The sequence below is a fragment of the Centruroides vittatus genome, unplaced genomic scaffold (genome assembly GCF_030686945.1).
Source record: "Centruroides vittatus isolate TY-2023 unplaced genomic scaffold, ASM3068694v2 scaffold_3315, whole genome shotgun sequence".
Taxonomy (NCBI): Eukaryota; Metazoa; Arthropoda; class Arachnida; order Scorpiones; family Buthidae; genus Centruroides; species Centruroides vittatus.
In genome coordinates this window covers 498,686-513,339 of record NW_027122703.1, presented here as the reverse complement: position 1 = coordinate 513,339, position 14,654 = coordinate 498,686, and the positions used below count along the sequence as shown (strand labels likewise).

Below are 14,654 nucleotides of genomic sequence, written 5' to 3'. Positions count from 1 at the left end.
AATCACTTGATAATAAATAGAATATACAGTTTTTACAGAGTATACTTTGCAATAAATTTTTATATACACCTATCCCTCTTTTTACATGGTCTATTTTTATGCAATTTTGAATTAACAAAAGAAATCTAATCCTCTTTTCATGTGATCAATTTTATTTTACACAGATAAAAAAGATAAATTTGAAAATTTTCAAATTTAAGCACATTGCAGTATTGTATGTATATCAGAGAATACTGTATATTGATTTTGTTTCCTACTCTACCTTGTGTTTACTATATTTATGTACAAATAATGTTAATTTGTACTGGACTTTTTTTATGCAGTGTTCTTTGGAATGTATCCACTGCTCAAAAAGAGGGATATATAAATTACAGTATAAAATCTTCAAAAGGAATTTAGAGAGAGATTTTCAATAAATACGAAAAGTTGTTCGGTTGACTGTAAAATTGCTATTTTCTGATACAACACTATATTTTTATAGATTTAATTAATTTATAATTGTATAAATAAAACTTTTTAGGTTATTGATTTGTTTTTTACATTCCTGTAGAATTCATATTTTTGAAAAAATTGCTTAAATATACTATATAAAAGAAATTTTTATATTTTACTACTACAGTAGAATCTCATTTCAACAGATCACTCAGGCCACCAAAAATCATCTGTTGTTCTGAGAATCCGTTATATCGCAAACAACGGATTTCTAGGCACCCAAGAAAATATCCGTTATTTAACCCTGTACATATAAGAAATAACTGTACTTAAAATTATTCATTCTCTTGATATTTCTATTCTATAAAAATATGTATGTTACAAGATTGCATATTATGCTGTATGTGTATATGACAAAGCTGATGGAAACTGTATATACCGTAAGCACAAAAAGACAAATTATGTACGCTCATTAGCATTTCGCTTGACTTTAATTTGTTAAAAACTTGTCCATCTTGGTTTGATTTGATGCCAATTTTCTGACTATTGAATAGAACAACCACTTGATATTAGCAATGTCATGTACAGTCCAACCTATTTGTTTATGCTGAAACTCATCAGGAAGGTTTTCATGACTTGGAAATACTCCATGGTCTCAAATTTCAACACTGCACTTACTTGGACCAGCATAAGAACGTTCACCAGGTGGTTCTTCCTTAATTGTATCATCCTGATGACTCTATACAGTTCTTTGATTGTATATAAGATATCCCAGATGTAACAAGTGCGTCATTGATCTCTACAAATTTCTGGAAACACCCAAATATTTACTAAACATTGAAAAAACAAAAATGGGGCTAGAAAAAAAATCCATTATTCCGAGTTCAGATCTACTGAAAGGAGCTAAAATTGCATTGATTTGGCAGGATGTGGGAAAAAAAATCCCTTATTCTAGTATTATTATTATTCATGAGAAATCTATTAAAACGAGGTTTTACTGTATAAATTCTGTAGAAATCATTTTTTAAAATATTCTTAAAATAAATTATAAAAAATTTTAAATATTACAGATAGTAAAGCGGTTGATGGAACGTTCCATTCCTATGGTACCTAAGCTTAATATGTGTGTCTGTGATGTTAGAGATGTTGCCCAGGGCCATTTAAAAGCTATGACATTGCCAGAAGCAGCAGATCATCGTCATATTATAAGCACACAAACAGTTTGGATGAAAGACATTGCTCTGGTATTAGCCAAAGAATTCAAATCTCATGGTTAGTTCTTGTTTATTATATAATATAGCTTTTAAAGTATAATTATTTAATTTTCCAAAGAATCATTCATTCTTGTAAAAATTCAATTTATTCATTAGTTTTTGTGTTGTGTAAAGAATTTAAGGATGTGTAAACAAAAAATCTGCACAAAAATCAAACTTTATTTTTACAATAATACCTAGGGATACAAAATTGACAAAATTGGTTTCTTCTGTCTCTAAATTATGGAATCTGGTCTGCAGTATATGGCTTTTTGGTTAATGTTACCTATGGTTCCAAAATGGTGGCTCATCTCCTTTCTTCTATTTGCTGAAATCAGAAACAGTGGGGATGCACATTCTAACCTAACCTATTGTAATAAATTACCATAATTATTACCAACAAAATTATTAGAATAGGTTAGGTTAGAACATGCGCCCTCACTATTTCCTTTCTTCTATTTGCTGGAATCAGAGACGAGCCGCCATTTTGGAACCATAGGTAACATTAACAGGCTTTTCTGATTTTAGTCTTGACACTGGCCACCACACTGGTTGTTTCAAGTTTTACTTTGTTTTTGTACATCTTTTGTTTCAGCTGGTACCAGAATTGTTGAACTGGATGTAGTGAGGAACATTTGCAACACTGTTCTCTTTGTTGACTTAATACTCCACATTCCTCTAGCACAGTGGTTCTCAACCTGTGGGTTGCAACCCCTTTGGGGGTCGAATGACCCTTTCACAGGGGTCGCCTAAGACCATCGGAAAACAGACATTTCTGACGGTCTTAGGAACAGAGATATCACTCCTCTCTCCATTTCCAGGCGGGTCTGCCCACATGCAGACACACCCACATACTTGTACCCAGAATGATCACATCATCGCGCCAACCCCATCACACACACTCCATACAAATACAGGTGTATATGACAGGGTTGGCACCATAATGTACTTATGTGGACCAGTTACACATGTGTAGAAAGCAGCTAATGTGTTGAAATCAGCAGTATTGAAGATAAAATGACACTTCATGAATTATAATTACTGGGTAAATTAAAACCATGTACTGTAAAATCATCAACTACTGCAAAAAAAAAAAAATATATCTGTACCACAGGAACTTAATCTGGATCCTGATCAGTCTTTTTATATTCAGCTGTGGTTGATGTGAATATTGTGATAGTAACAGGTATGTAAAAGAATAACACAGAGAATGGTAAATCATAGGAAACTTTAATGAACTGTATTGACTGAATTATGCCTTGTATCATCTTTTGTATTATTAAAGCTATTGTTATATATTATTTTCATTAGCAAACCATTCCATGACAATGGCGTGTAGAGAAGAACATTAAGAAAAGAAAGTATAGTGAGGATTTTTTACAGTATTGTTTTACCTCAATAATTACAGCAGGAATTGAGAAACTGCAATGTGTTATTTGTTGTGAGCTTTGTGATGAACTCAAAATTTCTCTATAAAATTTTGTTGGTCCCAGACCATGTAGGTATAAGAGGAAATGAAGAAGCTGATGCAGCTGCAAAGTCAGCAAGTCCTTCTCAGCATACAATGTTTATTGAAGGAGGTGACTTGAAGCTAGTCATTAAAAAACAACTAGCAGAGAGATGGCAAAGTGTGTGGAAAGCACAAGTTTACAACAAACTACACGAGATCACAATCTATGATAGAAAATTGGACACACAAACCCTATGACAGGAGATCTGAGGTTATTCTTACCCGTTTGAGAATTGGACATACTCAACTGACTCATCAATACCTTTTGAAGGGGGGTGACCAGCCTGTACAGTACATCAGTATTGCAACTGTACTGTAAGTGTTAAGCACATACTGAGCAATTGCATTGCCTCAGAGAGGATTCGTAGACAGCATTTTGGAAATGCAAGTTTTAAAGAGATCCTGGGCCAGAGGCCAAACCTTGATAAATTATTGAACTTTCTAAAAGTCACAAATATTTATAAACAGATTTATTTATTTATTTTCATATACATCTTGTTGTTATACACATTTTAACTATTATATATTTTCATTATTGGTTCTTTGCTTTTTGTTCCTTTCTGTTTTTTTATTTTACTTTATTTATTATTGTTATTTATTTATACCAATGTTGTGGTGCAGCTTGGCCTGTGTGGCTCTTGCACCAAAAATCCTTAACCAACCAACCAAAACATTTTTTAATCAGAAAGTAAGACCATAGTTCGAAGCACTTTTCAGTGATAAAAGTGAACTGAAGAAAATAGCTTACTTGGTTGATACCTTTGACATCTGTTGCCAAATGCAACAGGTCTCGACTTGTCTGAAAAAAATCGCCAAGTGTCTTAATTTGTAACACTCAATTGTGTTTGAAGCAATAAAGTACGAAGCGCAGTTTTAGATTATAAAAATAAAAAGATCCAATCATTTCAAATGAAACTTAAGCTTTGGCAAAAAGATTGGATGAAAATAAAATTTACATGTTGCCTACCTTATCTGCTTTCTTTGAGGAACATGACATTGAACCAGATAAAAGGATTACGGTGATAATTTCCATGAAATAACACTTGCATATTTGCAGACAAAATTTTATCGTACATTCCAAATCTTCTTGACACCCCATTTGCACTTGCCAAAAGCCCATTCACAGTCCAAAGTTGAAGATGTTCCTGAGACAGTACAAGAGGAGTTCATTGAAGTTATTAACAGCGATGCAGCGAGAACTGATTTCTCTACAATGCCAGTTACAAAATTCTGGATCAAGTGTTTGCAGTCATATCCTGTTCTATCTGAGACTGTGTTGTGCCTTCTTCCATTTCCAACAACATATCTTTGTGATACAGGGTTTTCCAGCTTGTTGGTTATCAAGTCTAAATACAAAAGCAGACTTGTTGAGGAAAATGATCTTTGTTGTGCTCTTGCAAAGATTACCCCCGAGAATTTCTGATCTGGCGAGAAAGAAGCAATCTCAACCATCACAATGACGTTGGCTTTTACGCATACTGTCGCAAAATATAGCAATGTAGTTTACTGTTGTTATATTAAGACTGTTACCCATGCTACACCATGCTTCAAGACAAAATTTCATTTATTTGTAATTAGAAATAAATATTTCACAATATATAATTACATATCATTTTTGTGATTGATCACTATGCTTTAATTATGCTTCAATTTGTAACAATGAAAATACATCCTTCATATCAGATATTTACATTACGATTCATAACAGTAGCAAAATTACAGTTATGAAGTAGCAATGAAAATAATTTTATGGTTCGGGGTCACCACAACATGAGGAACTGTATTAAAGGATTGTGGCATTAGGAAAGTTGAGAACCACTACTCTAGCACACAAATTTTATCTTTTCTATAATGTGCAGCTACAATATCAGGCCAGAAAACATACAGGCCATCCAAGTGGTTTATCTTGAGGAATTGTGTCAGCCTCTCTTAATACTCCTTTATGTACACTTCTTTGTTGATGGAGAGGTGAGAGAGTGCTATGAATGCTTAATCTTAATTTTGGACTGATGCTACCCAAACCAACACTTTCAGAGAAATTTTTTTATGGTGTTTTAAGTTTTAAATAATTTTTTTATAAAATATAATGGAATGAGTTTGTAAGAAAGTATATACGTAAAAAGAAAGATAAATTTCTGGAAAACATTAAGAGAAAAGAAAACAGAATTCAACTACTACATCAACTACTTCTATTACTACGCCGCTTTGCTGTAAGCCTAGAAGTTTGACAATGGCATTTGGAATGTCGCGCATGATTCCACTGACTTTCCAAACACCATTGTCAAACTTCTAGGCTTACAAGAAAGTGCCGCTGAAAGTCAGACATACACGTTTTCGTGTTGAAAACTTTGGTCTCAACCTTGCTAATATTACAACAAATTCAGTGAATGATGGATTATCTTGAATTCAATATGATGTAAATTTTTAAAGTTCAGAATTAACAGCTGAACAATTTGTTTTTGCATCACCACAAAAGAGGAAATATCTCAATCCCACTTTATTTAAAAGCCAAAGACCTGGAGATAGTTACTGTATTTCAAGTTAATGTTGATAGCTATGAAACTCCAATACTCAATTTAAACTATATTATAAAATTAAGGCATTTTATAATTGTGTTATGATTAAAATAGAAAATTATATCTAGAAAATCAAAGGAGAAATTAAAACTTGTGCAGAAAATGGAGGGGGAGAGCTTGTATATATTATTTTCTTATTTTTAAATCATATATTTCATAATGAGTCAATAAAATTTGTTAAGTTTTTGTTAATTGTAAGGGTGACCAACTTTTTTACAATGAAAAGGAAGACACAAATAAATTGAAGGAAAAATATCATAAATAAAAGAAGCATTTTATTCATTGCAATAATAATCTGTGCTGCATGCATGTGTGTCGTGTTTTGGTAAGAAGTAAACAAAGCCACTTGCGTGCGGCACTCTCTCTCAAGGTTTCCCATGCAGACTGCATGCATCTCATAATCACATCTCACCACACTGTACCGAGCCTTGATGATTCGTCATGTCAAATACAAACACATCACATCACATGCAACAGATCGGCTCAGCATCAATTGTATATGGAGATTTACAGATTAGTCCTCAAATATTGAAAAGGAGGACATGTAGGAGGGCACTTTTTGAGGGAGAACAGAACTTACAAAAGAAGGACTGTCCTCCTCAAAGGAGGATGACATTTCCTCCTTAAAGTTGATGCTCTTATTTTAAGGACTTTAAGGAGGAAATGTCCCTTTCTAAAGCATGGCAATTCTTAATGGAAGATAACATGTAATTATATTTATTGTCTCTGTTTTTACCGTTAGGAGGTCAAGCTGTTATACGGGTTGAAGATTTATAGTACGGAGAAATGCATGCACTTAGGGAATTAGGTAATCGAACACCTTCGAAAGGGAGGTTTGAAGGTCAATATACAGCTCGCAACGGTCTTTTATCGAATGCCTGAGGAAGCACCCAGAAGGGGCAACGAAAATGTTAGCGAATTTTAGAACAAATTTTACTCCGGTTAATAGGTTAGAGATAGCGTTAATTTTTTTACATCTCTTTCATTACTAAATTATGGTACGTTCAGTGAAATTCAGCATGCTGGGAACAGTTGCAATACAATTGGCATGAGCTTTCTAATGTGAAAACTATCATGGATAAAGAGCAGATTCTGAGCACAGTCATACTGAACAATGAAGATAACACAATGTTCACAATTTATAAATCAAAGAAGGATAAAAATGTAATTGTCACAAGTTCACTTCATGACTCTCGAGATTTTTGAGAGAAGAACAAGACAAAAAGAGGTAACCAGAAACTATAAGCTGTGATAATCAAGACAAAGTTGGTGTCAACATGCTCAATCAGATGGCACAATTTTATAGTACATGAAGCTTGTCAAGATGTGGCCTGTAACAGTGTTTTATGTCATCCTGGATTTAATGACTATCAAATCACATATATTATAACAAAGAGATAATTCAAAAACACATTTTTAGGTACGGATATCTTCAAAAGCAAAAGCTATCAGAGAACTGCATCAAGAGTATCTAGAGAAAAAAAAAATCGGCCAAACTAAATCTTCTACCATAAGCTGGAATTTTTATAAAATGATATATATAAAAAGCCCACTCCAACCATTCCAAATTTTGAAAAGTGAAAATTCAGCTGTTTTTTTTCTTCTAATAAGTAGAAATTGTAAGGGGAATCTACTACCAAAATAATGGTAATTGCACAATGCAATTCTGTAATTCTTGCAAAGTTCCTGTTTATGGAAAATGCAAAGCAGAGATTCAGATAGTGTGTTTGATGCACAGTAAAAAATACTGACAGAAAAAATTAATTTTCGGTTATTTATGAATTTTGGTAGCAAAAGAATACACCATATTTTCCGGCGTATAAGACGACTTTTTAACCCAGGAAAATCTTCTCAAAAGTCGGGGGTCGTCTTATAAGGCGAGTATATCCCAAACCATATATTTTAACTGTAAAAGTCAGGGGTCGTCTTGTATGCCGGAAAATACGGTATTCAGAAATATGTATAATAAAAATACATGTCAAAATAAATACATCAGACACTTTAATTACAATTTTTCTACTACATGTCAAAATGTTCTGTATTGGCAGTTCTTGGTATAAACAAATTCTGGCATTCCTACTGTTAATACTATCTGTATATACAAGATATATACATACATGTGTACACAAATTAATTAATACACTAAAAAAAATTTGCTTTTTATTATGGCATTATTGATATTCATGTCACATAGAAACTAAATGTTGAAATTTTAATCACATGTATTTGCAACTTAAATTTTAATTAATCACAAAAATTGAAAATTGAGGCTCACAAGAGTACAAAGAATGCTGAAATTTGTCTAGTTTCAGAATATGCTGACTAAGTGGAAATAAAAATAAAAATATACCAACGTTAAACTGATTGTAGGAGACAAAATTTTATTGGATTGAACATTTTTCCAGACTCCTCGGTCCCATTATCAGATTTCTGTAATGTTGGCATATTTTTACTTACTATTGTGCTTTCATAAATTTGATTTTTCTCAACTTTTTTTCTTACGTGAAAGAACACAAAGATAATTTAATTGTAGATTTACATTAATTTCAAATTTCTTGAATCTTATAAAAATTTTTATATTAAAATTTGTCTTGTATTAAATTTTTTTAGGCTATTGTATTCCAACAATGATGGCACCATACATTGCTCTATGGTTAAACAGTTTTTTTGACAAGAGTGTACGTTGGCTATTGCCTCGTGTGGGTAGAGAATTTAAATTTGACAATAAGAGAGTAAGTATTTAATAACTTGGTTGAAATTTTAAATTAGTTTTTATATATTTTAACTTTTTAAACTTCTTTCCACTCTATGATCATCAGAGTCTTTTTCCATGTCTGTCATGGGTTAATATGTCTGAGTCAAATCATACATGAAAATTTGAGATTGATTGATGAAATCTTCATGTAGCAGCAGACTGATATTTCTGCAGCATTGGCCATGTTGCTGCTAAATCAAATTTCACTTATTATATATGGTAGACAGTCAAAACTGGAACTACTACAGTAAATAAAGTCACTGAACACACTTTACACACTTTACCAGCAATTAACTTTAAAACAAATCTTTTTGGCCTATTTGATAGCCTTTGTCAGGTTTTTAAATAGAGATTCTACTTTTGGAACATAAGTTCAGGCTAAAAATGTTTATTTTAATTAAAGTTAATTGCTAGAAACATGTGTAAGGTTCAGTGCCTTTATATTTTGATATATATACAGTAGAATTTGGTTATTATAATCATGGATATGGTTATCAACCATTTAATGTTTTCAGAATTAGTATGTCCCAAAACATATAATTTAAAATATATTTACAAAATTTTTGCTTATTGTAATCAACGTATGAATATAGTGTCATAATCAGGTAAATAGGTTTTTATTTACAGTAGAGCATCAATTATCCGAATACCGATCAACCAAAACGTCGGTTAACCGATAGCATTCCAGTCGGCAAATTCAAATTTCTGCTAGGGCTGTAGCGCTGCACCACTCTCCCTCTCCCTGCCTACTTTAATGTACTACTTTATGTAACACATGTATTTGTAAGATGTGTGATACAAAATATACACAGTACAGTTTTGTGTTTAATATATTTTTTGTAAGTGATCAGTTATCCAAACAACCCCAGTCCCGAATTGTTTCATATAATTGATGCTCTACTGTATTAGTATATGGTTGGTAACATGCAATCAGTATCAGTTCAGTCTTTACATTAAACATTTATTTTCTCACAATAAAATAGTTTAAAATAATTAAATAAATTTTTTTTCTGTAGAAATTAAAGACAAAGTTGCTCTAAAAATATTTCAGACGATCACCATTTTTATTGTGTTCTAGAACAAAATTATAGACAGCTGGACCTTCCTTTTTAGGCTACACAACTGCCCACATTTAAAATAGTTCCTTAAAAAACACAGAAAAAAACCAATAAAAATTAAAAGAATTACCATTCCAATTGAAATTGGAATGGTAATTCTTTTAATTTTTATTGGTTTTTTTCTGTGTTTTTTAAGGAACTGTTTTAAATGTGGGCAGTTGTGTAGCCTAAAAAGGAAGGTCCAGCTGTCTATAATTTTGTTCTAGAACACAATAAAAATGGTGATCGTCTGAAATATGTTTAGAGCGACTTTGTCTTTAATTTCTACAAAAATAATTTATTCATCCGACGAAAAATCAAATTTTTTTTTTTGTTTTACCTTTATGCATGCAGCATTTTGTACATTTTAAATTGTCTGATCTATTAAATTATTTCATTTTTGTTTTAACTTGAGGGTGACCTTTAAACAAGGTTGAAAAGGTTTGTTCTACTAATAAATTGGTGTTACTGAATTAAGGTGATTTCGACTTAATTATGTAATGAACATTTAATTATTGCAGTATTTTATTTGTAGTTTTAAGTACTGGATGAATTACAATTAAATATTTACTAATTATAAGTTATACATTTTTTAATTGTTTAACGTGTCTTTTTAATGTCCATTAAAAAAAACAATTGTCCATTAATTCTACACTTGTTTACTTGTTTCACTAAATAATATGTCAGTTATCACTATAAGCAAGTCCCAAAATGAGTACAATAAATGGATTCTGCTGTATATGAGAAAGAACATACATATCTACTGATATATATGTTCTTTGTCATATGTTCTCTACTGATGTATGTAATTTATACATTACTTATAAAAATTTTTTAAAAAGGTATTACTTATTACAAAGTCATGTGCATTACAATTAACACATTAATCTGACCATTCTTATAGATGAAAGAAGTATTGGAAATTACACCAAGAGAATTGAACCAAACCATTATTGATTCAGCTTATAGTTTATTGGATAGTGGATTAGTTAAGAAATCAAAGAAATCTAAAAAAGAAAAAACTCAACCTCAAACAGAAGGTAAATTAAATTTGTTATATTTTTATTAATTTAGTAAGAAATTTTTAGCTATAAATTTTGGTAATGTCCTGTTATATGATTAGGTGGATTACTACTTTATTACGTATACAGTAATACCTTGACTTACGCAAACCCAGAGTTACACGATTTTCAAATCTTGTCGATTCATCTTTTGTTTGAGCGCCACGCAACTCTTGATTACTCACTCACTCCCCCCACATTATTGTTCAGCTTACATGTTCGGATGTGTCATGCGGAATCGACGCATAGCTACAGTTTATTTTGTGTTTGTCGGGGTAGAATCATGCAGAAACACGATTCCCTTTTTTTTTTTTTTTTTTTTTTTTTTTTAACTGGTAACGGTCGCTGTTACAAAAAGACTGTTGAGGAAGCGACCGTTAGAGTTTGAATGCGTATCCGCTGATTGGTCATCAGACCATCACAACACCTACGGAGCTCAGATAAAGCTCCGACCATCGGGAATCGCTGATTGGTCGGCCGAGATTGATCGAGAATCGCTGATTTTATGAGGCCTTCTACATCAAAATAACTTTGGTTTACGATTTTAATAATATAATTTGTTATACATATGTATTATCTAAGATTTTATTAAACATTTTTTTCTAAATTATTGTTTTCTTTAGTCTCCGGCCCCAATTAAAAATAATTTGTACGTGTTTATATGCGAAATTATACCCCGACTTACGCGAATTCAACTTACACGGTTATTGCTCGGTTCCACCTATCGTGTAAGTTTGGGGTATTACTGTAAAGAAATTAATAACTTGTTTCATACAATATTTTTTGTGAAATGTATAAGAATTTAAATAGCAGTTATTATAACAAATTGATTAATAGTAATCTAAGTTATAAGTTTTTCGAAATAAGTTTGGGAAAGAAAAATTGTCATGACTAAACTTCGAATATAACCATAATCCAAATCAATAGTCAAATCTAAATATAGTCTAATTTTGATAATTAATTTAATTTCAATGATTTAGATTATTGCTAGATGATATTTACAAAATATCAAAATATACATGCATGTGTGATGAAGTTACGATTAGAAATATTTTAAAAAAATAATAAATGTTTATTTAATGCCTATTTTTTCAGGACAACAAGAAGAGGGTCAGCAAGAAACAGAGAACAAGGAAGAGGGAGAAAAGAAGGAAGAATCAGATGAAAAAGAAGCTGAAAAAGAAAAGAATGAAGAAGAGAAACCAAAGGAATTGGAACCAGAAGACAAACCTGAAAAGCTTGACACAAATGAGAAAGTAGAAATAGAAGCTGTTGAATGCAAGTAAATGTTTTCCAATGTGCAGATCGATACTACTGCCCTCAGACAACATGAAGCTGCTCCAGGTGCTTTTTTTATCACCGATTTGTCTGTCGGGTGCTAAATCTTGACATTGTGCCTTGTTTTGTTGTAGTTGCAAATTGCTTTCCAAACAATTTTTTAAAATCAAGTTATATATATATATTTATATATATATATATATATATATATACTGGGTGATCAAATGAAAAGTTTACATGTGAAGAGTAGACTTGATAATTCCATGAGCTGGATGCAGTAGCTGTCCTGCTGCATGTCAAGAGAAATACTTAATTATTTGCTATAGACTTGTGGGATGACATTTTGAAACTCAATAAATAAAAATACTCCCTATTATAAGATTTAAATTTGATTTTCTTAGTTATATGAACAGACTCTTAAGATAATCTTGAGATAAATGCCTTAAACATTTTGAGATCTGCTTCTAAGTGTACCCAAATGACAAACTCTTTGTCAGATAACTTTTTAATTGTAACTCTTTTTGTTACGCATCGATGATAAATTTATGAATTTTAGTATTGCTGATACAAATTACACATGTAACTCTTCAGTGAGTCAAAGCTACAATGTTTAATTTGTTACGCACAGATCCTGTGAACTGCCTCTTATTTAAAGTTTGTAAACATGGACCTTAAAGGCTGTGGTTTACGAAAAATAACCAGAGTCATCCGTGCCTACAATTTTTGATAACTTTTCTTCTTTATGTAACTTTATACTATGAAAATTCTATTCTCTAATGTAAGGTATTTCCAGTTATACAACACTTACTTGAAGTAACAATAATGAGCTAACACTACACGTGGGAACCAGTGGATGTGATGAGTTAGTCAGGTATCGCTGACTCCTGATGTCACCAAGTCTACTCCTCATAAGTAAACTTTTCATTTTATCACCTGGTATAATACAAATTTTTGCATTTTTTTTTTTTTTTTAACTAGGTAAATGATTAGTGGCACTTCATATATATATTTATTAGTGAAACTTTTAAGTTGTAGGATTTTTGAAAGCAATTTTAAAAAGAAGAAATATTAATATTTCTATGAATTTTAACAAATATTTGTATTTTGCTACCAAAGTTTTTTATATTATATTTGCAAATTTGGGGGATAAAAAAATCATTATGTTGTCTACAAATGAACAAATTTATCCATTTTATTTAATAACACAATACCTTCATTTTACATTAAATTATATGAATGCCGTATATTAACCTCATGCTCATCACATTTGGACAGTATTAATTCATAGAGCATTTTGAATTCTGAGGAACTATTTTTTCCTATTCCACTTTATATACACTAATCATTCCAATGTCAAAACATCTTTGCTCTAATCTATACACAGTCTCCTTTCTGCCGAAGGATCTCCTTCATGATAGTATAACATTATTATAGCTTAAGATTAAAAAAAAATTGCATTTAATATTTTGCACAATTATTAAATTTTTACATATTTGCTCAAGTTAAGAGATTCTGTTTTCTGTCAAATGCCTAGATCTTTTTTGTAAATCTGGCAGGCAGAAGTATTCTAGTCTGTGGTACAAAACGAGAAGGGGAAAAAAACTGAAAACGTTCATCCTGTGATTACATTGAGGTTGTCTTCACGATTTTTTTTTTATTTCCTACTTAAATTTATCAATTGTTGTGATGTTTTATTTTATTAAAGACTTACATCTTTTGTGTAAATGCTCATGTATGCCAATCTGCAACTTCATAAATTTTATATTATTGTCATGTAGTGTTCTTCATGTGAACAAACTATCATAGGTGTTTCCAGTGTGTAGTTTCGTACCATACTGAATGTCTTTGTAACGTAGAAAACATATCTCTGTGCACAATTGCAATTTATAAATGCTTTTGCTAAAATTTGGTGCCATTGAATTAGGATGAATTTCACAAAAGCCACCTGTACTGTGTCCTTAATCTGTTTAATAAACTTTCCTGTCAAAACAATGGTGTCTTTAAAATATTAAGTTAGTATAAATCAATGGTGCCCAAACTAGTATGGCCCTGGGCCAAATCTAGCTCATGTTACATATTAATCCAGCCTAAAAACATATTTGATTCATCACTTACAGACTGTTCAAGTATTAGAGGAAAAGGGATTTGTTTTTATCTGATGATTGCTATTGACAGGGGAGGGAGAACAAATCTTTGAAAATGAAAGATTGCACCCAGCATTTATTTTTCTCCCAGTCATCATGAAATTATTGAAAATAATTCCTATATAAAAGGTTTAAATATCTGGGCTGATGGCATAATTAAGAGAAAAGCAGTACTATACCTTAATTTCCAATAACTGGTGGTGACAGAAGGGAGATCAAGAAGTTTTTTCCTGATGTAATACTTGAATTGCCTCTTGTAAGTGATTGATAGAAATAGGCATACTTTATATATATATAGGCCACAAATCATTTTGTTCATTCTATGTACGACTTATGTGTAATTTGACCCATCAATTGAAAAGTTTGGGCACCACTGGTTATAAATCATAATCGTGTTCTGATATAATCTCATTAAAAATTTATAAATATGTTAATTTTTACTTTAAAGATATAATATTACTCAGGCACACAGTAATGGCTAGTCTTCACTGAATACAAATCATGAAAGACAAGATGGTATTCCTATTAGATGTCATAAATTATTGTGT

The 14,654-nt window shown here is 31.4% G+C and overlaps 1 protein-coding gene across 1 annotated transcript in view; it reads left to right on the top strand.

Annotated features, from left to right (window-relative positions):
- LOC136988565 (uncharacterized) overlaps positions 1-13,954 on the top strand; it is a 59,274-nt gene extending 45,320 nt beyond the window's left edge. Inside the window, exons 6-9 of the mRNA XM_067286467.1 lie at positions 1,503-1,704; positions 8,382-8,503; positions 10,528-10,663; positions 11,780-13,954. Of these exons, the coding sequence (XP_067142568.1) occupies positions 1,503-1,704; positions 8,382-8,503; positions 10,528-10,663; positions 11,780-11,970 (651 nt within the window). The 3' untranslated portion in view covers positions 11,971-13,954. The remainder of the gene's footprint in view (positions 1-1,502; positions 1,705-8,381; positions 8,504-10,527; positions 10,664-11,779) is intronic.
- Positions 13,955-14,654: the final 700 nt, after the last annotated feature.